The sequence below is a fragment of the Colossoma macropomum genome, unplaced genomic scaffold (genome assembly GCF_904425465.1).
Source record: "Colossoma macropomum unplaced genomic scaffold, Colossoma_macropomum, whole genome shotgun sequence".
In the NCBI taxonomy this organism is placed as follows: domain Eukaryota; kingdom Metazoa; phylum Chordata; class Actinopteri; order Characiformes; family Serrasalmidae; genus Colossoma; species Colossoma macropomum.
Window position 1 is genome coordinate 15626548 of NW_023494804.1, and position 25293 is coordinate 15651840.

At 37.7% G+C, this 25293-nt stretch overlaps 1 protein-coding gene across 2 annotated transcripts in view; it reads left to right on the forward strand.

Annotated features, from left to right (window-relative positions):
- Nucleotides 1-5449: 5449 nt before the first annotated feature.
- The window catches only part of nsd3 (nuclear receptor binding SET domain protein 3), a 48077-nt gene continuing 28233 nt past the window's right edge, over nucleotides 5450-25293 (forward strand). For both annotated transcript variants that reach the window (XM_036594364.1, XM_036594365.1), the window contains exons 1-6: nucleotides 5450-5856; nucleotides 10034-11107; nucleotides 18188-18347; nucleotides 21197-21351; nucleotides 23443-23779; nucleotides 24198-24436. In XM_036594364.1, the coding sequence (XP_036450257.1) occupies nucleotides 10079-11107; nucleotides 18188-18347; nucleotides 21197-21351; nucleotides 23443-23779; nucleotides 24198-24436 (1920 nt within the window). In that variant the 5' untranslated portion in view covers nucleotides 5450-5856; nucleotides 10034-10078. The remainder of the gene's footprint in view (nucleotides 5857-10033; nucleotides 11108-18187; nucleotides 18348-21196; nucleotides 21352-23442; nucleotides 23780-24197; nucleotides 24437-25293) is intronic.

Genomic DNA, 25293 nt, shown 5'->3' on the forward strand with positions numbered 1-25293 from the left:
GGCGATGCCTGTCGGACAGCCCCGGTGACGTAAGGAGCCATGTGAGGATAGGCTCTTCAACACCTCGACTCTGATCTGCGATCAGCTCTTGCGAAAGCGTTTGGGGAGAACTGCGGCTGTAATGGGAGCGAGAGCCGCTCTGAGATCTGTTTTTGCCCCTAAAGTGTCAAATTTCTGTCTTGAAATGGCCGGGGTATTTTTTTACGTAGACTGTGGCGCTGTTTTGTTGCCTGTGGAAACAGCATACACATACCTAAACACTTATTTAGTTAACGTAACACTTCTTTAATCACGTTCACAGCGTCGTTAAAGAAGCATAACGTAAAAATCGAAATGTTTTGAAACTTAAAAGTAGTAGAAGCACAGAATTCACTCTGTTTAATTTCGAATATCTGTTTATACAGTAAGATGCATTAAATCTCAACATTTACATATCAAACTGAATTTATTTGTGAGACATCAACCGTGGAATAAGGAAAAGAGGGTGAATTAGCCTAATGTGGGACTTAGTGGGACATAAAACTTAGTAAAGAAAATTACCATGAACCATGAACACTCAAAGAACCCTTTGCATGATTAAAGGGTTCTTTGCAACACAAAAGTGTTATTCAGATTGATGGAAAATATGGTGTGGATAGTTCTATATAGAACCTTTTTGAAAAGGGTTCTATATAGCACAGAAAAGGGTTCTTATTTTGTTACAAGCTTGACATTGTAACTGCACTCTTAAAAAGATGGTTCTTCAAGAGCTCTTTAGTAAAGAAAATGGTTCTATATAGAACCATGAAAACTCAAAGAACCCTTTGCATGGTTAAAGGGTTCTTTGCATCATAAAAGGGTTCTTTGGATTAATAGAAAATGTGCATGAATGTGCTATAGACAGTTCTATATAGAACCTTTTTGAAAAAGGTTCTGCTATTGTATAGAAGCTTGACACTGTAACAATAGAAGAACCCTTTTTGAAAAGGTTCTATATAGAACCATATCCAACACATTCTCCATCAATCTTAAGAATGATTTCACCACGCAAAGAACCCTTCAAGCATGAAATGGTTCTATATAGAGCTCATGGTTCTACATAGAACCATTCCCTTTACTAAAGAACCATTGAAGAACCATCCTTTATAAAAGTGTACGTTAAAAGGCCTAAATCACCTCAATTCATGTAAAACTTCTCAGGTCAGTAACTAAAATTCTTTGCCTTTTCTGCATCTGTCATTACTGTCCTAGTCTTATTTCTCTGCTTTTTCAATGTGATCTAAAATAGGCTGTATCCCATTGAATTAATCAATAATATGCATAGAACTGAGTGGAAAGATTTTTTTTAAATTGCTATGTATGTTTATGTTTTTGAAATTCATTGCTATGTTCTAAACGCAGAGATTTATCCCTAACATTATCCCTGACTTTAAAAAGCCAAGGGTGCACCTACACACACACACACACACACACACACACACACACACACACACAAACCCTCATGCTATTTTAACAGGGATGCAGCCACCCCAAATTACTGACTATAGCTTGCCCTTCACCCTAAATATCTAAAACAACCTATTAGAAGACTAAAACTTTGTGAATAACAATTGTTGTAGTACAAGCCATGCCCCTCAACACATTTATGTTTGACTATAGTGCTTTTAGAACCGTTCCACATTAGGCAAATGATACTGTCAAACTTTTCAAATTGAATTTCCTAAAGAAAGAAAGAAAATTTGATTAAAATAACAAATATAGAGTATTTTCAGGCACTTTCTATGCCGCTTATCCTACTGAGTCTCAGTAGAAGCTGGAGCCTATCCCAGTGGTCATTGAGTGGAAGACAGGAAACACCCTGGACAGTTCACCAGTCCATCACAGAGCAGACACACAGACATACACCTTAACACCTAGGTGTAATTTAGCATCTCCAGTTGGCCTGACTGCACGTCTTTGGACTGTAGGCTGGAACCCACACAGATAGAGGGAGAACATGCAAACTTCACACAGAAAGGACCCTGCTCACCTAGCTGGGGAATCGAACCCAGACCCTTCTTGCTGTGAGGCGACAGCACGGTGCCACCATGCTGCCCGAATATATTCAGGCCGTATGTTATTTTTTTATGTTATTTCAGGGAACATAATTGTACTATAATCCATTGAAATTATATTTTCTACTCCACACACCCCGTCTAGCCTCCAGGCTTTTTATTTTATTGTTCTGTTTTAAGATATTAAGATATGAAAATGTACAAATACGAACTTTTCACCTCGAAAAGCTTATTTAAGGTTCACAATTGGACGTTAAAACCACTGTTGTACTTTTGAGGGAACGTTTACATTGTTTGTACCTTGATAAACGAAAAATGTACCTGCACAGAACCTTTATTTGTAACAGTGTATATCTGTGTATATCCTTTAGGTGGTCTTCACAGTGGAAGATTTCTCCACCCTAATCTGTGACTGGACATAGGAGAAGTGGTGTGATTTTGATCGCATGACATCACAGCTTTAATAAAGCCATAGTTTTATTGACTTTCATTTGTTTGAGGAAGACCTACACCAAACAGAGCTTAGGTGTCCTGCATTAGGACGATTCACCTGACAAAAAAAAAAAGAAAAGAAGAAGAAAGAAAAAACAAAAACAAAAAAGAAACCTGGCTGGGATTGAAGTAAAACTGAGAAGCTTTTACACAGCAATGGATTTAGAAAACATTGTTTTGCTGCAGGTGTAAATTCATTAATGTAAATATTTAGCACAGATCAGTGTGTATAAAGGTCATGTGAAGGTATTTTTCTGGCAAATTTTATCTCACAGGATGCATTCTTCAATGTTAGAGCTCATTTATAGGTTTTAAAGCTGTGTTATGTGTGTAAACTTACCATGTGGCGAGCACATCAGCACAGACTGGAACTGTGAGATGAAAGCAGTGTTTGTGGTTCTGTATAGCACCACTGTCTTTGCTAAAGAACCCTAGAAGAACCATCTTCGTTAAGAGTGTAGTGCAAAGACCACCACTGGTGTTAAGCATGTTTTTGGAGTAAAATCCTACCAAAACACATATAAATAGTGATTTTGGCATTTTTGTTTTGATAGAAAATTATTTACCCCCTTAAAATCCCAGGCTTCTTACACGCTAAGGCTTATCATTCAGAAACTACAGGGACTTCCATGCAAACTGATGGAGCTATTGTTAGATTATAGAAGTGTGTAATAAAACTTTGGGCCTGCTGGTGGGACCTGACCATTTTAAAGTTTTTTACCTGTAGAGAAAACTTATTTTAACTTTGAAAATCAACACAACACATAATTTAACCAGGGACATTCAAACATTTGCATGCATCTGGACTTGCAGTTGGATCAGTTTATTTATAAGACAAGTGTGGATGGAGCGTGGATCCTTGCATGCGCATTACTGCAATGTAACAACAACAACAATAATAACAACAACAACTCCATTCGTACAGATTGATTGATTGATTGATATATAGGTATGTAAGCACGTGACATTGTTGATTGATCAAAGTAATTTCTGCTTTGGAATACAGTCAGTCAGAAATTGCAAAAACATTAAGAGCTCTAAAACTGATAGAAGAACATTAAAGGCAGTTATAGAAAACAAAAGCTGCCAGAAAAGGTGCGAGGAAAACTCTTCAGATGATGCTGGAGTCTGTTAGCGGAAGTAGAAGTGAGCTAGAGGAGTGAAAACACAGACACTGCTGAGAACTGCTGGCCTTGTCAACAGCTGAGCTCAGCTTGGGGCCTGCAGATATTAATGACCACTCTCTAAAGTTATTGCAATGAACTCAGCCTTCACTTTAGTTCACGTGCCGTGTTTACTATTTTAAACTGTGGGCTAAAAGCAGGCATATTATTTACATACAGTGAAATGAATTTGGTTCACTTGGCTTCTCACATTACGCAGAACAGAGAAGTGGCTAGTCTAGGCCTACAATTCTACATTCCTATTAAAACAGAAATACTTTACTGCCCATGTTATTCAGTACTGCTCTGTTTGTGTACAAAAGGAAAGATGGAAAGTGCAAAATGTGAGCAATAAGGTGGACAAAAAATGAGTGCAATACAACACTGTCATCATGTTATCATGTAAGATATCACCAAACAGTTACTCACTGTATGCAACTTTAAAATGGCATTGCTGATTGAGTGGACATTAATTAAGTCCACTTTATGACGGTTTCAACGGTTTTCATCTTACACAGAAGCCAGTGAAGTCATTATTGTTGTCCACAAGAACAGGAACCCAACACACACACAAACACATAAACACACAAAAAATGCTCTGTTTTTTTTTTTAAACAGATGTTTGTGTCTGCCAACATTTCATCTGCTCTAGTGTATTAATAACAATAAACTTTATTCATATAGCACCTTTCATACATCAGCTCAAAGTGTTTTACAATGACCGAAAAGGCAAATAAAAGCCAGCATAAGAGAAGAAACAAGAAACACATAAAAACATTCAGAAAAGAAAAAAGAAAAAAAAAAACACTACAAACTGTAATAATTAAAGTGAACATCTGCATGTGAAAAGTCATTTGGTACCATAAATAAAATAGGAAGAAAAGCTACACTACATTTTTAAGCTGTTTTATTATTGCTCACCGTGTGCCTTTTGGGAAGGCCTTTAACCGTTTAACAGAAAATAACATTGGGCCTCATTCTCCATCATCTTTCTAAGTTTGTACTTAAATATGCTCTTGAGAAAGCACCTTTGTGCTCTTGATTGTGTGTAGATTCTGTTCTTACCTAAGTACAAATCCCAAATAAGAAAACACTGGTGAATGTCAGAATCTTTGTGAAAACTGTGTAAGAGGGTTGTAAGAAGACAATTTTTCTTAAGCATGGTGGGTAAATGATGCCCAATGACTAAGACTGATTTAATCTAACCAAAACATACTAAATCTTACCACATATAATCTTATTTGTTCATACATGTTTAAGGAGTCATATGAGAGCACCTTCAGCCATAGACTGAGACCACAGAGTTCTTATCTACCAGGAAGGACAACTAAAACATCAGACGCTGAGAATAATAATCATGTGCAATATCACTTTTTTCAACATCATTGCAGTATTACTTCTCTGTATTGTGCGATAAATTCTTTTTGTCACTTTTCAACATCATTCCCAATATAACTTTCAATGTTGTGCAATATTGCTTTTCTACTTTTCTTTTTTAGTTTACATATTTTTTTTTATTAAATTTATCTTACTTTTATCAGTCCATTAGATGATGTAACAGTGATGTTACATGTATTACTCTAATTTTTATTGTTAAGTTGTAGAGCAACCTCTGACACAAGATGAGGTTCTATCTGAATGAAGTTTTATCTTACCTCTTATATAATGGCCAATTATTTTCTCGCATGGAACAGAACATTAAAAACTACACGTCCCAGCATGCCCTTCACCGCACGCCTCACAGCCAATCAGGAGCGCTTTTGTTTTGGCGCTGAGCGGAGGGGGGGCTTTTGTTGGAGCCGTAGAGACACACAGCAATAGCTCGAATTAAATATATGGCAGACAAATTTCCCCCCGATCTGCATCCTGCTAAAAAAAGAGAAAAGATAGAGAGAGAGAAACGGGGCCTCTCCAAAAAATTTCCGGCATGGGGATCGAGACTGGACTGAGCTAACTCCGTTTACCTACAGCGGAATATAGAAACGTGGAGTGTTTTATTCAAACCCTTTGTGTGTGTCTATATATATATATATATATATAACACACACACATATATATAAATACATATATATTGCTATATATATTTATATATATAGAATTATATTTATGTTCCCTGCACCCGGAGTCACACTATTTGCTGTATTTGTTTAGGATGGAACACGCTGAAGGTACCGATATATTTTTTTAACCATTTTCCCGTCGTTTTAGTGCATCATTTTGGGTTCTGAATGAATTACACCACTGCATGCAATTGTGTTTTTGATTAAAAATGAAAAATACAACACGCACATTTCGAGTTTATCACACATTTCGTTCTGAGCGCTGCTGCTGGAAACGTTAATCCGGCCAATTTGATTTAAAGGGGCACCGGCAGCCATGTTAGCTGAAAATACTCTCACTTATCCCCCGTTTATCTACATGTAAGTCCACCGCAGAGTGCCAGATATCAACATTAAACGACCACATTTAACAAATCCTCTTTATTTTGGCCACTATCCTGACGACACACTGAATATAACCATCTTAATTTCCCTTTCACTCGCGTTAGCATGTGTGCTAAAGGCCCCCCGAAGCAGTCGACGGGTTTCCCGACATTTTGAACCATGTTATATCGCAAAATATTCAATGTATGAGCGAATAGTCCACGCCAGATGTTTTAAAATGTCCGTTTGTAACTTGTAATGTCAATAAACGGGGGTTAAACGGCAGTGTTTTGGTTTGTTTCGCGATCTTAGTTAACCTACCAATCAAAGCTAGCTAGCTAATGCGGATTTGTTTTTCTTCGGACGATATTTCAGGTTTGTTCGAAAACGATGTTTTTTTTTGTGTGTTCGCGTCCAACAAATCATGAAATGTGAGCAGAATTCCGGCTATTAAGCATTTTATTTAAAGCATAAACGTTAAAATGGTTGAACTCCCCCTCTTTAATCAAGCTTTGGGGTTGTTGCTGTTGCTAATTCACATTTGCAGCCGTGGAGTTTTGATCAACTTGGCAACAAACGCTGCCCACTGTTAACAGGGCTGATGGACACTCAGTATTAAGTGGATGTTTTTATGCTGAACATCCACTTAATATTAGGGCTGAAAGAATTATCGTTTTTATATCGAAATCGCAATTTAAGAGTGCAGTTTTCAAATCGCAAGAGCTGCACTATCAGACACGTTGTTAAAAAGTTTTAAGTGGGGAAACTGAATGTAATAACACAAGTTTGTGAACTGCTTGTAGATAAGTTAGACCAGTGGTCACCAACCCCTTTGCCTGGAGATCTACCTTCCTGGAGGTTTCACCTTCAGCACATATCTAACACAGTTCCTTCAGCTAACCAAGGAGGTATCAGAAGGCAATAATTATATTAATCAGATTGATATGGATTAGTGTTGGAGCTGAAGTCTGCAGAAAAGGTAGATGTCCAAGAGTGGGGCTGGAGAACACTGAGTTAGACCATTTAGAGGCGGCCAAACCTCCATGTGTTGTGACATCATAACCACAACTCACTGGTAATTTGGTACACTACACTTAGGGGTCAAGCCTCAAGCCAGAGAAGGTGGACGTTCTGGTCTTCTTGCCCAAAAACCCTTAATGTATTAAAAATTGCAGCTAAAAGCAGTCACACTATTCATCAGAAAAACTGCAATGAGATACGTCCCCCAAATCTCTCAGCCCTGCTTAATAAGCCTTTTCAGCTTCTGTCGACAAAGAAACAGCCCTATTTAAATGTCCCTGGAACGCTTGTTGGAGAACCACCCTGTTTAGTGTTTATCCTGTTCTAATGCACTTCACTCAGCAGATAATTATCAGTCTCTTGATGAGTTGAATCAGGTGTGTTTGTTCAGCTCTGAGACTAAACTGTGAAGTGCTGTGATGCTCCAAAAGCTCACTGAATATATTACCAGGCGCATGAGCAGAACTTCACATTTGAGCTCACTTCACAGGCACAGAACGGCTCTAGAATACTAAGTTGGGGCTCCTAATCTAGCACACCTGATTCAGCTCTCATCAAGGGCCTGATAATTAGCTGATGAGTTGAATCAGGTGCAGAACAGAAGCACTTCAGGGTTGAAATTGCATCGCAAACAGCTGTAACAGCCCATTGTAATTACAAATGGGAAGACAACTTTATGAATCATCTCTATCTATATCTCACAATCGAACATGTTATTTGTGGAAGCTGATTAATCTGTTTTTTAACCATCAGTGACATTAAGTGAAGCACTTTAAAGGGGCACGCTAGCCAAAAAGAAAATTGTAACCAGCTCTATATCTGTTGTAAACATTCTTGCTCTCCTGCCGGTGCTGCCACAGTAGTCTCCAGAGTGAGATTTTCTGGTTAATAGTCCAGGGAAACCCCCCTCTGATGATGTATCATGAAGGTGGTAGGACATTTTTTAAAAAACTGCAGCTGCTTTGGGGTGTTTTTGATGGTTGAATTTTTTTTTCTGCTAGCTGGCTAATACAGAAGGAATCTGTATTTATTTATTAGCCTTTATGTCAGTGGATTTCTTTGTTTTCAGTAATTGTATGACGGACTAAGCAACAAAAAGGTTAATAAATTGTGAATTTAGTTAGGCTGAGAGATGTAACACTGCGCTACAGAATATTACACAACAAATAACACAAACTCCAGTTTTAGGCCCGAGTGCCCCTTTAAGATGACTGGTCATGAGAATGTGCTGTATTAATAAAGTGTAAAATGTATAATAATATTTATTAAGCTTGTAACAACTTACAATTTTGGAGAAGTGCATGGACCAGGATCTGTTTCTCTATTCTTTAGAGCTGTTGCATTGCCTCATCAGCTCACTCGTTTTACACAAGGACAAAAGTGCCAAAGTGTAGTATTTAGTAGTGTGCGCAAATAAGGGAATTGTATCTGATATTTTACACATCTGCTGATGCATAAACATTTATGAAATCTAGAAATTGGAGTTGGATCAGCATTACAGAGAAATATTAAATTTATTTCTGCAGTAAAATTAATAACATGCAGATATTTTAGGGCTGTAAGTCAGCGTCACCTAAATATTCTGCTCTTCAGGAGCCGGATTCACAAAAGTGTCAAAAAAAAAATCTTCTTAAATGTGTTGTTTTTTTTTTTCTTAACTTCATTCTTAAGAAAAAAGTTACAAGAAATTGTTATCCTTCAAATAACATCACTGAAAATAAGAATACTCTTATTTTCTTAACTATTAAGAATAATTCTAAGAACAAGTGTTGTTCTTGAAACTGTTATGTTCTTAAATGTTTTCTTGATCTTATGACAGACCCTCACTCATCTGAGGCTGTGAGAGTTGTCAAGGTGATGATCTAAATCAGTCATTAAACTCGGGCGCTGCCTCTGCTGCTCCTCATCCTCGTCTGTCACCCCACAATTATAAAATTTTCCAATGAGGATTTTTTTTTCCTGTTGGCTGTTTCTTCCTCTATCACATCTAGACCTTGTTTGCTAAATTTTTTTTTGAATGCTTGGTTTGATTTTTTTTCCTCAATTTTGCTCCTCTGAGCAGATTAAACTAATAAAGGAAATAACACGTATTACAAAATGTATCTCATCGTTTATGGTATGGGGTAAAATGCAGCGAAGCTGGCATAAGAAAATAAAGAAGGTTTTCTTAAGAAGATTATTAAGATTATCTTAAGAGAATATTTGAAACGTTTTTTTCAGGAGTTGCATTTAAGAAATTTCACAAGTTTTTTCTTAAGAAAGCTCTAGGGAATCTGGGCCCAAGATTTCAATAAGTACATTATCACATGTCAGTTTTACATACTGGCCAAATATAAACATCTGTCCAATGGTGATAATTTTTTTTCAAACAACTATATAACAGTTTGATTTCTGATGTCATTCTGCATCCCTGTACAGTAGTGTAGTTAGAGCTTTAAGACTCTAAACATATTTAAAAATGTAAATAAATCTTGACCTTATTAACAAAAGAAAATGTATGTTGTTACACCCCTAATAATTAGTATTAAAGAACCCGTATTCTACATTTTTTTTCTCATTTTTGTGTGTTTTTGTGGTCTGCTTAAAACATTTTGGATTGGTTTATGTTATGTTTTCCTTACTGCTTCTGTAAGATATGTGATATATGTAAATGAGCTCTGTTCAGATTGAGTGAGTTTTTTTTTGTGACGTCACAAAAACAGAATTCAAAACGGGCTGTTTTTGCAGCTTGGTTTTCATATTTGGGCTACTTGGACTTAAAACTTCAACAATGTTAACAGGTCACAGAGAAAACATAGTTTTGGTTGATATGGGCCCTTTAAAACAGCGTCCATCACACATGCTGACCTGCTGGTGTGTTCTCTTTTCCTTTCTAACTGTTCTTTTCAACCTCTCTCTGCAGGCCCTGTAAGAAAAAGGGAAACTTAAAGGATGCTGGAGCAGAACAATGGATTTCTCCTTCTCTTTCATGCAAGGGATCATGGGAAACACAATTCAGCAACCCCCTCAGCTCATTGACTCGGCTAACATCAGACAGGATGACGTGTACGATGCCATCAGTGACCCAGGGGACGAGGGTGGACCCCCGACGTACGAATCTCCGCTGGAGTCTGGTTTCTCCTACCCTCCTGAAGACCCCCCGGTGGTCGCCAACGGTTATCCGACGGGGATCGGCAGCTACGAGCATCAGGCGAAGTTCGCTTTGTACACGCAGTACCCCAATGGCTCTGCTAACGGCTACGGCGCCATCCGTAACTACGGCGACCACGGCTTGCTGCTGGGTGAGGGGACGGTGTTGAGGACGCCGGTGGTCCAGGAAAAGCCTTCATCTCACATTTCTTCTCCCCCTGCTCCTTCCCACTCTCACCTTCATCACCAGCCTCATCCTCCTGCTCCCCCTCACCCCCACCATCAGCATCAGCACCAACAGCAGCATCAGCACCACCACCCCCCTCCCAACCCTCCGCTGTTACCTCAGCACCATCATCATCCTCATCCTCCTCCGTCTTCTCATCTCCTCCCCCCAGTGTTCACTCCTCCTCCTCCTCCTCTCCTCCTTCCCACCTCTCCTCCTCCGCCTCCTCAGCCCGTCCAGGACGGCGCTGCCACCTCCAACCCCCTCACGCACGCCATAGTGCCGAAAAAGACTGAGAAAAGCTCCCCGGAGATCAAGATCAAGATCATAAAGACGTACCAGAATGGCCGGGAGCTCTTTGAGTCGTCGCTCTGCGGGGACCTGCTGCAGGAGTTTCAGGCCACTCAGGCCTCCAGGAGGAGGCACGAGCAGAAGAAGGAGAAGAGAAAAAAGCGAAGCGGACGCCACGTCCCCACAGCCGAGCTGCCTGAGCAGGCCGGTCAGGAAAAAACTGACCAAACCCCCGGCCCTGCCCAGCCCAGCGAAGGCCAGCCTGCAGCGCAGGAGCAACAGACTGCAGCCGGCCTCAAAAACCCCAAAGCAGAACCCAAGGAACACAAGGTGATGGTAACGCATTGTATTTACTCTTTAAGTACACTCTTAGCAAAAAGGGTTCTATATACTACCAAAAAGGGTTCTTTGGCTTGTAACAAAAGTGGAACCCTTTCTGGTGCTATATAGAACCCTTTTCAACCATCTACAGCACATTGTCCATCAATCTGAAGAACCATTTGACCATGTAAAGAACCCTTTAATCATGCAAAGATTTTTTTGAGCGTTTATCGTTCTGCATGTTTACAAAAGATGGTTCTTCAAGTGTTCTTTAGGAAAGAAACTGATTCTATATAGAGCCACGAACACTCAAAGAACTTTGCTTGATTAAAGGGTTCCTTGCATTGTGAAGGTTTTTCAGATTGATGGAGTATGTGTTGTAGATGGTGCTATATAGCACCCTTTTGAAAAGGTTTCTATATAGGACCAAAAAGGGTTCCTCTTTTGTTACGACGTGGTGCTATATAGACACATATACAACACATTCTCTATCAGCCTGAAGAACCCTTTCATGATGCAAGGAACCCTTTAATCAAGCAAATGGTTCTTTCAGTGTTCATGGTTGTATATAGAACAATTTTCTTTTTTAAGAGTGTAGAGCTGTCACTATTGGGTATTAGTGATCCAAAGAAGTGAGCATTTCTAACCGGAGCAAGACACACCCTTGCCAAAAAATGAAATGAATGTTTTTATTTTTGCTTTTGAATCAACGTACTAAACTTAACTATCAGATAATAAAGAAAATGCTCTTTTGTCGCTGATAAAATTGAGCTGACAATAATTGAAAACATGTAATTAGAATCTTTATCAGAGGCTTTATTCACCAAGCACCAGGTGTACAAGGACTTTCAGTAACACTTCGTAACATGTTCACGAATGCTTGAATCAGCATATATAAAGTATACATGTATATACAAGTTTATACAAGTATATAATTTTCTCTAATATGGACCTCTGTGCCATTTTACTGGGAGACATTTTTCAAATTAAAAGCCCTAATGTTTTTATTTGGGTGTACTGAAAATAATATAGTTTTTCTTAAAAAATGAGAGATGAAAAATAACTTTTGTTTTGAAACATGTCTCTGTACAGTGACATAGTACTTCATCTTAGTATCATATAAAACATATATGCTTTGAGTGTTGATTTAAACATTCATGAACATGTTATGAAGTGTTTTATGTAGACGTTCAAGTATCGTGTTACTAGAATTTGTCTTGTTGCAGAAATTAAATCCAATAAAGTAAATATAGAAAAATGTATATTATATATAAATATAAAATAGACAGTAAACAGACAGTCTGCAAATAATATAAAGGATGTGCGATAGGAGAGGAGTGCAGCTACAGTCAAGTACGTATGTACAGTATGTACAGCTAAAAAGAATTACGCAGCAATTTAACTTTTTAAAATTTATTTTTAAATTAAATAAATGTACTAAAATGATAACAGATAGTGGTTTACCATCCAACACAATAAACTCTATTATTGTTATTGATTTTCACTCTTTGTGGATTGTGAATATTTCCACCATTTCATAAACTGAGTGTACAGTTTGTGTTCCTTTCTCCTGCTGTTGTTTTGCTGCGTATCAAGTTGTGTTTTAAGCTGCTGTCAGACCTGCAGTGGAGAACTTCTTGGGTGTCTTGATGCTCCACATGAACAGAGGTGATAAATCTGATGTGTAGTGTTGCTTGTAGAAGAAGTTACATGTGGCTGATACTTTTACTGTTGATCTGCTGATCAAACAGTTCAAATGTTTCTGTGTTAATATATTTTATTTTCATTTTCTAGAAAAATCTGACATGCTTGAGCAGAACAAGAAAAGCTGACCAAAAAAACACCCAACAATAAGAAGATTAACCAGACCGTTCCCAAAGTTTAAAAATAGTAGACACATAAAAACCTACACCTAAACTAATATGTGACAAGTGTTGTAGCATTTTGACAGCTTGGAAAAGATATAATTCTTAATTAAGATCTTTTTTAGACGATAAAGAAAGAAAGAAGGAAAAATCCCTCCAACAACCTAATGTACCATCTGTAATGCACCTTAATTATATCAATGTATCATTTAATTAACATCTCTGTTTAGAGAAACAAGGTATAATTCATGTCAGATTACCAAGAGAGACACCAAAATTGGCCAGAAACGGCATTTTTAATCACTGTTTTTTCATTTTTATTACCATTTAAATGATTATAAGTAATCTGCTGATTATTTTAATGATTAGTTAATCAATCAGAGGCCAAAACATAAAAATGAACAAGATTACGGGAACAAGATAGAAGCAGGAAATAAATTATAAAGATTCACTAGCACTAGCATATCACTGCTGTGGGAACAGAACCTTGTTTCTCCAATAAGGAAAAACGTTCTTAACTTTTAATGAAAGTAAATGGATAAGTAAATATTTTTATTCCAAGCAATTTTGGACCATTTCTGTTGGTCTATTCATCAAAAAATAGAATTTTATATATATATATAGTTCTTTAATTACCATTTATTCATGTTAAAAATGTGTTATAATAAATCATATTCAAATGAATTATTATAGTACATATTAGCAAATAATCATTGCTGATTTAACAGGAAGTAGATTTAAATCCAGGATGTATTAAAATGGAGTTTTATGGAGTTTTATGTATTTGGGCAGAATCTTTTCTGATATCAGAGAAAAAATTATCACTTTAATGCTAAAATATAAAAAGCACTCATGCACACTGAAATCATTTCACCACAGGTATTATATTAATAAACGTTTATCGAACCTTTTTAATGTCTTAAAAACACCAAATAATTCTCAGGGCTCCTTGTACTTCCTCTCTGAAATGGTGACTCAGCAGGAGAAAGAAAATTGTTTGTAATGAATTGTCTTGTTAGGGATTAAAAATTCATAAAAAGCTCACTTTTTAAAATTTCTGGTTGTCCATTAAAATGTTTACACAAAGTAAATGGTGGAGAAAAATAACAGAGTTTTTCATATTACAGTGACTGTACAGTTGTGTGTGAAAGTTTGGACGCCCCTGTTCTAATGACACATTTTATTAATTTGCTAAGTGAAAAGAAGTGAACACACCTCTGCGTGGAGCAAACGTAAATATGACATCTGTAAATTGTAGTGGGCAGTTATTATTTATTTGCTTAATTCATTTATGGGGAAAAGTAAAACTCAAAATGTGGCATGTGCTTAAGTTTGAAGACCCTTTCAATCAGTAATCAATCAGCAGTTGTTTCCCGTTTTTCCTCGCAGAACACGTCCGGTTCAGAAATGTTTATAGGTTGTTTTGGTTGCACATCATGTTTAAGATCTAACCACAGATTTTCAATGATATTCAAGTCTGAAGACGTTGAAAGCCACTCCAAAACCTTAAGTTTGTGTTCCTTGAAGTAGATGAAGGTTATTTTTTTAACGTTTGTTTTGGATCATGGTTTCGTTGTGTCGTCCAGCTTCTTTTAATCTTCAGTTTCCTAAGACTGTGGGACACTAGCTTCCAGATTTCTTGAAACTTGGTGGAATTTTTTCTTCCCTCTAAAACAATTCCTGAGCCACTGGCAGCCACTTAGCGCCAATGTGTAATATATCCATCCCCATGCTTAACAGTTGGTAACATGCCACCATGGCATCTTCTGTGTGGCATCATGCCACCATTGGCAGCGTACCTATGAGGTGTGGAATGACGTTCCAGTGCAAACATATGAATAACATTTCGGCATGGGGTGGGTGATGTGGGGAAAAAAACGTGTCTCAAGATGAAATGTTCGCGATGCACGATACACATCACAATATTTTGACCCATCAAAAACAATCCATACAATAACATTTCGGCGCTAAATCCAGTTAAACAGGACTAATGATACTCTCTGGGTAATGAAACATGCAGGTGGTTAGTGTTTTTTTAAACACTAGTGACATCCACAGTATACTCAGAAAAGCATATTGTGTATCACGATAACAATAAAATATCATCATATTGCTCCCATGTGTTTCAGACAGTGAAAACAAAGCGGGAGATGTTTAGAAGTCTTCTTTTGCTTCTAAAAGTCTGTGTTTAGTTTCAGATGTGTTTTTTAGAATTTATAACACTCTACAAATTGTCCACACCTGAGGTGGATTAAGGCAATAAGTCGATTAAGCTCTGAAACCTTAAAAAAACACAAGTGGATCAACTGAATGGGTGCCCAAACTTATGCAAAAATTTTAAAAAATTTAAATTTAAATGTAAATAATAGTTGTGCATTAAAATATGCAGAAAGGTGTCATATTTAAGTTTGTTCTGTGCAGAGGTGGTTTTATTTACATTTTGAGGATCAGAAAATGAGCCTTGACATGTCTTTGTGATGTCATGTGAACCAACACGTGAAAATCATTAGAATATCCTTATATATATATATATATATATATATATACACACACACATAATATTAACTGAGCTCTGTTCTGATTCGCTGCCCTGTATTGTGCTTACAAAGTAGTCCAGGCTGAAATACTCCTTATAACTTCAGTGTAAGGGTGGAGCTAAACTGCTGCACACTCTTAAAAATGTTCTTCAAGGATTCTTTAGGAAAGAATATGGCTCTGTAAAGAACCCTGAACACTCAAAGAACCCTTTGCATAATAAATTGGTTCTTTGCATCGTGAAATGGTTCTTCAGATTGATTGATTATTTTTGTTATGCACAACAGACTGAACGTAGTGAACGATGCAGGAAAAGTACAAAAAAGCCCAAAAGGCTCTTAGTAGGTACTTTCCCAATTTAATAAACTTACATTAAATGTTTTTTCTGCTTAAACAGAAAGAAAGAAAAATGTAAAATGGTAAAGAAAAAGGGGCATATAAGCATAAATGTATAAACATAAGAGAAGGATACAAGAAAAGGTGGTTGGGCTGGGGTTAAGTAGAACAGGATTCAAGACTGTTGAGACAGGAAGTGGTCTTTAGCTATTTTTTTGAAGGTATTCAGACTGTTAGATGTTCTCAGGTTTAGTGAAGTTCTGTAGAAGACAGGATGTAGGTTGTTGGAAGGTCTGGTGGAATAGTGATGGATTTTGGAGTTATATTGAAAAACGTTTTGGAAGCAGGCTGGGAGGAGGTTTTGTTTAAATAAAAAGATAAATTGGCTGATTTGATGAATGGTTAGAACAAGCATAATATGAAGAAGAGGTGATCATTCTGACATTCTGGCTTTTGAGGAATAAGTAACCCTGTGAGGTCACTTTTGAAAGTACTAGCCCAGATAATGTTACAGTATGACAGGTTGGATAGATCATTGTGTAATACAGATTGATATATCACTGCTATTGGAACAAAACCTTGTATCTCCAAAATGATAACCTTACAGGAGAAGGACAAAACACACCTTACTTTCAGTGTAACTCAGTGGAACCAGACTTTTTTTCCAAGTAATTTTGGGATTTTTTTGGTGTTTTTTGGTCATTGTGAAATTTACATACAATGTAAAGAGCATCAGGCATTTTCAAATTATGTCAAAAACTGAAAAACAACAAAAATGGAGATACGATGTTTTGTTTCGACAGCAGCAAATGTTTAATTAATCTGATGACACCAATATTAGTAGCTATCTTTTTTGTGATATTACTACAATCTTTCTAGCTGAGTTTCTCGTCAATGAGTACACCAAGAAATTTAAGACGGTGGACACAGTATATATTATTGTTGGAGATGTGTACTGATGTCAATTCCCTTTTTGTTTCTTGGAGTAAAGAGCATGTAAGAGCTTTTCTTGATGTTACCAGATAATTTGTTGTCTTGAAACCAGATATAAATATTAGCTAGTTTGGTATTAATAGTTGTTAATTAGTCTGTGGCCATCTTTATTGGATAAAAACGTGATGGTGTCATCAGCGAACAAAATACAAAACAATCTCTTAGCAGACAGATAAAGGTCATTCACATAGATTAAAAACAGTAAAGGTCCCAGTATTGACCCTTGGGGAACTCCACGCTTAATAGTGATTTTCATGACATCACAGAAACGGTGAACAGAACAGACAGCTGCAGCCTAGTTTCGACATATGGACTGTATGAACTGAGGAGTTAACGATATGTTTTGAAATTCAACTGTGTTTATGTACTACATCAAATTCTTTTATTTAAAAAAAGTGAAAGGGAGAGTTAGTTTTTCATGATATGGGCCCTTGAATGCCTGAATTTTGTGTGTGGTGTGAGGAAACAGCATTTGTTCTGTGTTTTGGTCTTTAAAAACCATTAAAAAGAACGGCATTTGATTTTAACCATTGTGCAATGAAACATAAATACAAACACAATAGACACCGCTTAATCTCAGATGTGTACGAAAGGTAGCAGCTGTAAGGCATTAGATGCATGTTGCTCAACATAATTAGAACGTACAATAGGTGAGTCCAATTCTGTTAGCTGAGAACCCTGCTCTAATATAATCTTCTCATATGCCACGTCTGTGACAAGTATTGTCTCTTTAAAGGAGAATTCCACCAGTTTTTCAAAATTGCTGCATAAATAAATGGTTAAGAAGTAAACAGTCGTTCAGAGTGGTTTGGTGTGAAATGCTCCTTTCTAGAGAAACTTACAGAGTCAGAATAATTCACTGGTGGTGATAGGAACCAGACGTCCACCTCTAAAAGCTCGCTCACAGAAAGTTATTACATAAATTGGTTATAAATACACTGCCTGATGTCTGAGACACTGTTTTATGATTGTTTTGAGAACTTAAAATAAAATGTCTATATTTGTGTTGTAGTCATGGCGATGCCTGGTTCCTATCACCATCACTGTAAAGAAATCTGAACCATTTCACACCAAACCACTCTGAATCGCTCTGTTTGCATCTCAAACACCGAACTAGAGGCTGTCATGTGATTAAAAGCCAGATGGTTGTCAAAGTAGAGTGTCGACAGTGCTGAGATTTGTTTCTTCACTTATTTAAGCTAATGAGCAGCAGTAAGTACAGGCCTTTTTATCCTTAATTAGACAAAAGTCAAATCCTGTCTGTTACATTTTGAACTGCAGTTTTAAAGGTTTTGGTTGGAGTCTCTTACAGCTGTCGTGTTATTGCTGCTCGGCGCTAATGGTTCTGATTTTTGTGCAGGTGGAGAAGCATTTCCCCTCGGTCATCACCAGCACAGGAGTCTGTGTAGAGTATGAGATTGGAGACCTGGTGTGGGCTAAAGTGGGGACGTATCCATGGTGGCCGTGCATGGTCTCCTCTGACCCTCAGCTGAAGGTCCACACGCGCATCAACACCAGAGGTACTGATTCCCTGTATATTTGTAACGTGACATTTAACCCTCGGGGTCCACAATCTCGTCCGCACGTCAGATTCTCTGTGTCTATATCTGTTTCTGTATCTGTGATAATCCAGCGCAGAAATACAGTTCAAACATTTCCTGAATGTGTAGAGTCACTCTTTCCATTCCATCTTATCACGAGATCATACATGACTCACATCCGGAGTTATGAGGCTATGAAGATGGGCTGAGATACACGTCATCTGCCTCTCACCGTGTGGAACTGGTGGATTTGTGTATCCGTCGACATTCTGTGAGAAACTGACCAATGGACACTCAGGAAATCACTAAGGACTGACCTGTCATGCCGGAAACCCTTCATTCTTCATTCAGTCCATATCTACGGTATCAAATCCAATTAAAAATCCCCAAGCGAGGAAGACTGTTCTTGTGTGAGGGAAAACTACTTTTGGAAAAACACAGCTGTTTTTCTGCTCATGCAAGATTTTAATTCATTTTTGACAGTTGTGGGCAGGGTCCCGACATATGATTGGGCACTACTGATTTGTGGAACTGTGTTATGATTGGCTGGCTGTCAGTTGCTGCATATAAAAAACCGGGAACAGGACTTTCGCTCTGGAAGATGGCCTTCAGAATCCGCCAGTACAATGCCATTAGCCGAAACGCTGCCTGTGATTACTTCATTCTGTCTTTATGAATGTTCAGTAATCATGATTAATCACTCTTATCATTTTAAAGGCAAAGATTACGTTATATTTTTTCAGAAGTCCTATTCTAAGGTAATCGCTGATAACTGAAGTTCTTATCATTACACACCCAACAATTTGCAGTGTTGCTTTCTTTGAGTAAGTGGCAGGAATATGGCTACAATGGAGGTTAGGCTACTCATGTCACTCCTAAAAAAAAAAATAGGATAAAATAGTTTATTTATTTACAGTTAGAAATTAGACTACAGTATTCCTATTGTGCTTGGGAGAAACATGGTAGTTACTTAAACACAGCTGTCGACCGGGCTGAAACTGGCTTCTTATTTGGAGTTTCTTATGCAAATTTTCCAGTCCACCTTAAATACTGTTTTTACAGAGGATATTTCGTCGTGATGAGTCAGTTTTATATGTAATATAATGCATGTAATAATTGTAGAACAGTGTCGAGTAGGCTTCTTGTGCCACTTGCGCTAAAATATTCTGAACCTTTATTTTATAGGTAAAACATTAAAAAAAACGATTTAGTAGCCATAATCGCTGTATCAATTATAAGAATAATGTAATATAATATTAGAATAATATAATATATAAGAATAATGTACTAAAATGATTTCAGACTGGCTGAGAGTGAGTAATCTTGATTACTGAACATTTACAAAAACAGAATTCAGTAATTACAGGCAGCATTTCGGGTAATGCCATTGTACTGGCGGACTATGAAGGTCGTACTCCAGAGTGAAAGTCCTGTTCCCGGTTTTTATATGCAGCAAAAGCTCTGACCACCACTGACAGCCAGCCAATCACAACACAGTTCCACAAATCAGTAGTGCCCAATCAAATGTCGGGACCCGACCACAACTGTCAAAAACAAATTAAACTCTTGCACAAGCGGAAAAAACGGCCTTGTGTCGGGCTAATTTTCCCCGCACATGAGCACGTCTTCTTCCACGGGGGTGCTTTTCCTTTCCTAAGTAGTTGTCTTCGTGCGCGAGAGTAGTTTTCCTTGCATGAGAACGGTCTTTCTCGCTTGTGAATTGTGAATTGGATTTGATGCCATACATATCGGAGACACGAGAAATGGCGTGCAGCTTACAGCTGCTGAAGTTGCTGCAGCGGTTTTGGAAAGTAGTGATGAAAGATAACAGAGTATTTTGATAAGAAACATATGAGTATCATGTTATATGAAGAGCCTTTAAAGGAAAGTTTAAGAAGATATGTGCACATTAAGAAAATGACCTCAGACCCCAGAGGGGTAAACACACAGCGCTGTGCCAGAATTTTAGAACAGGGGTGTCGGAACTTATTTTAGTTAATGGTCCGCTTTACGCTTCAAAGTAAAGTGGCCCAAACCAAATAAATGTTATCACATTTATCTGAAAGGTACGTTCTGAATGAACAAACTGATCAGTTATAACCCACAAAACAGATCAGACTAAAGTGTAGCATTAGACGCTGATGAAAAACCATCTTTTACATGAGGTGTGTGAGCAAACGCAACACGAGTGCAATAATATTCATCAGAATTAGGGATGTTTCCATACAATTTTTTTCATACAGATTATGAGTGCATATTTTTAAGTACTTGCTGATACTGATACCACACTGAGTAACCTAATTTGAATGAAGTTAAGTTGTTAGTGTAAATGAGTGTGATGTACCTCAACAGTTAAATCATTAAATCTATCTGATTTCAAATGAAGTGTGTTAGCTAGCTGTGCCACATTAGTTATCTTGGATCGAGTAGCGCTGCAGTGGAGAAGAGCGGGCTTTGTTCCCTGTTGGAAAAGCTCGGAAATCACCAGCTCTCACTGAAAATGAATTACCTCCGGCCGCTTTGTTGCATCGTGTCGCTGCCAGTGTGAGCTCAGGTTTAAGGAGATGTGGATAGATGTTCTGCCCAGTGGTGTCATACATAATTAAATTGTTATGAATCGTAACAATACAACGCTTGTGAATTTTTTAGGACACTATACAGCACCTGATGAAATCTTAAGTTCCATGTGATTGGAAACATTTATAATGGCAGAAATGTAATATCACCAATCTACACAATATCATGATATTTATTTTTTCTGCCAGTAAAAGTGTTTTGTTTGTATGTATTGAAGTGAATGATCTGTATTGTGTTTGTGTGCATTACAGGTCATAGGGAGTACCATGTGCAGTTCTTTGGCAGCGTGGCGGAGCGAGCGTGGATCCACGAGAGGAGGATAGTGGTGTATAAGGGAGAGAACCAGTTTGAGGAGCTTCAGGCAGAAACGTTACGGAAAACCACCAATCCAACAGAGAGACAGAAGGTTTGATTTTTCATCAGCCTTTATTTACACTCGCTGCTCAGAGTTGGGGGGTGGGGGAGCCTTTTCTACTGAAATCTGTAAATGATATCAAACTTTCTTGCCAGTTCTGCTCAACTTTAAAGCATAACTAATAATACATGCAGAGAATAAAGAACAATATTCTGAACTCATATCAGAGTCCCTGAGCTGGCTGAGTGTTTGTTATTGATTGGTGGGGGAGGAGAAACATATTATTGGTAAATATTATTTTGCCCCACTTGCTGTTGCATGGTGATGTGGTCAAATATCAGAAGACGTTTAGAGGCGGAGCTACAGTCAAAAATGAAAAAATTGTTTACATTTTATAAATCTTTTGAATTATATGACATGATGAATTGTGATTAATGTGACTAGAGACTAACACCTTAAAAAAAAAAAACATTCGATATTTGTTTCAGGTGTAAATTTCAGGTCTGACCTTAATGTTGTATGATGCTTTGCCATCATTAAGGGGCCCAAATCATGAAAAACTTTGTTTTTTGACATTTGCAGTACTATATTAGCAAGTTTCAAAACATACCATTCACTCTCCAGTCCATATGTGGAAACTAAGCTGCCTGTTTTAAATGTATTGTTTCTGTGACGTCACAAGAACCGAAACATTTAGACATATTCATCTTACGCAACCTACAGCAGTTTAGCCCCTCCCATTTAGAATGAAGTTATAAGGAGTGTTTCAGCTCAGTCTTCAGCTGCTTTTGAAATTAGGTGCGATACAGGGCAGCCAATCAGAACAGAGCTCATTTACATATGTCAATCTTAAAGGCACAGTGAAAAATACAGCTTGTTCAGTTCTAAGGAATAAAGAGAGGTTGAACAACACAAATGGTATAAGTGGACATTGGGGGGAACAGAAAAATGTAAGATATGGGTCCTTTAATGATTCTGTCACCATCCAAATCTCGAGTCATGCTTTTTTTTTATTTTTTTTTTTGGTAACTAGCATAAAACACCCACTGTTTTGGCGATGTTAGTAACGTATCAACAGACTACGAATAGGAGACTCATGGTAATCGATTGTGGCAGTTTTGTGGTTTTATGTGAAAACGCTATACAATTAGATTGTGTGAAGTAATGCTTTGACGAAAAATCACATTTACACAGCTTTCATTTCAAATGCCACGTTTTTGGTGTGCCAGTAGGTGAGGTATAATGCTCCATTACTCAGTGCCTGGATTAGTCATAATTGGTGTAGAAGCAAAATTAAAACAGCAAACATGCCTTTCCTGATTGACTACATTTGTGTATGAGGGTCATTTTCACAAAAAATATCTCTTTAATTGTTTTTGTTTTTTTTGTGAACATTGATCATTATTGATTTTTTTTTTTGAGGGGTGGACTTGATCTATACCTTCAGTGCAGTACCTCCAATTAATTATGGGAAATAATGAATATTTCATGGGAGATACTGAATTATTCAAAGAAGATACTGGATCATTCTTATTAGGTACTGCATAGTAGATTTTGGCTAATTATAGATACTGAATAATTGGTACAAGTTATGAATGATTTGTTGGAGATACTGAATAACTTGTAATAGTTGAGTAATTATTGTAGATACTCAAACTTTCATATTACATACTGCATAATTCATAATAGATAGTGAATTGTTTGTAATAGATACTGAATAATTCATATTAGATACTACTTAATTCATAATACTTACTGAATATTTCATAGTAGATGAATCATTCATCATTCATAGAAGACACGGAATCATATTAGGTACCACATAATACATAAAACATACTAACTAATTCATAGCAGATATTGAATAATTTATATTAGGTTCTGACTAATTAATAATAGTTACAGAATAATGTGTAGATGTTATAAATAATTTGTAGGAGATGCTGAATAATTTGTCATAGTTGTGTAATTATAGTAGATACGGAATAATTTATAGTAGATTGTATGTTCTCAGTAGTTCGTAGTTCATAAACATTAAGTCTTGAGATTGTAACTGATTGATGTTTGAGGTCAAAAGATCAAATCTTTTCACACAGTGTGTGTCAGTTTGTAATGAAGGTGTTTCTCACTCCATCCCTCCAGCTGCTGAAGCCTCAGTCTCAGCGTGAGCGCGCTCAGTGGGAAGTGGGCGTCGGCCACGCAGAGGCAGCCCTGCTGATGACTCGTGAGGAACGCAATGAGAATTACACTTTCATTTACATCGACAAACAGCCCTGCGATGAGCCTGAACCCGTCACCTCCCCCACCACCAAAACCAGAAAGACCGCCCGACCTGAGCGCAGACTCCGGCGCTCCAGGAGCGTGAGGAAGGAGGTGTTACCACGGCGGCAGCAGCCGCGCCGCCAGTGCAGCATCACCAGCGCTGAGGAGCACAGCTCTCCGAACCGGGATGAGGAGGACACGGACCTCAGCCCTGCGGGTAGGGCTGTCATGCACCCGGTTTCTCCTGAGGGGGGTGCTGTTTTACAGCTATGTCTGTACTAGGGCTGTACAAAAACGACTAAAATGTTAATCATGATTATTTTGCTTCTGTATTTGAATCTTGCATTGCAATTCAGGAACAAAATAGTATTATTGTAATTTATATGAACAAAAAAGTGTTTTCCTCTCATGTTGTACCCTACAAGCCTATATTTTTTAAAAGTACTTTAAAATACTTTGAAAACTTTAATTTTCAAATTATTATTATTATTATTATTATTATTATTTTTACTATTAATATTATTGTATGATAATCATTGTAATTATGATTTATAATTGATTAGAAATGTTGACAAATATTGTTGTGATACACATTTGAGATCATATGGTCTGACACTGCCCCCCCCCCACCTCAGGTCAGTCTCCTAGTCCTGAAGAATCTCAGCCGAGCCCCCGAAAGCCCTCCCCTCCTCCGGTCCGGACACCCTGGAGAACCGCGGCTGCTCGAAAGCTGCTTCCTCTTTCCATCACCATGAAGAAGCTGAATGTGGAGATCATTAAATGCGACTGGCAGCTTCCCAAAGTGAAGGTGGAGCCGCCGCCCAAGCAGGTGGAGAGAGAGGAGAGAGCGAGAGACCAGGCTCGGTCTCCTGAGGTCAGACTCATTTATTCTAATTACATATTCATATTCAGGCTTGTGTACAGACACTTTGGTGGGCGGGCAGCTCAGCAGGAAGAAGGGAACGCTGAACATGCATTAAAATTAATCTAGAGCACATTGAAACAACTTTTATAATGAGAGACTAATCACGTTTCATAGGAAAGTGATTGTAGTGTTAAGAGTATTTTCCCAAGGCAAAATACTAGCAGTTTTGTCTGAGCAGGAATTTAAACCTTCATAATTTCAAAATAAAGAGTTATTAAATTTCAAGACAGAAAATTATTGATTTTTGAAATATTAGATCAGAAATATTAAAACATTACTGTTGCATTAATGTTACAACAGTAATGTTAGTCATTCGTTCACACTTCTAGCACGTCACTATTTGCGTAAGCCGCAACTTAATTTGATTTTGCCGTAGCGCAAGACAAGAAAAAGACTGAGTTAAGACAGCCACCTGCCCACCTTAGGCTAAATGATCTAGATGACGCAAGCGTGACTCAACTCTAGCAAGACTCTCATGATTTTGTTCCAAAATCGGAAATTTGTCTGCGACACTGGCTGTGTTTACACGAAAAGATTTTTGCCAATCCAATTGAAGACTGGGATGTTTATGTGCTCACTCTACTCAACAATCTGATGAAAGAGTACCACTTAGTGTAGATGTTACCATGACAACCAACATCACGTGAGTCCAGTCAGTGAGACGAGCAGCAGTAGGCAGCGCTTGTGTTTTTAATTACTTTAAAATGATGTCAGACAGAAAATGTACTTCACATGTACTTATGAAAGAAGGGCGAGAAGAAAAGACTGCCGTCTTTTAAAGTTCAAAGCATAAACTTCGTCTCCTC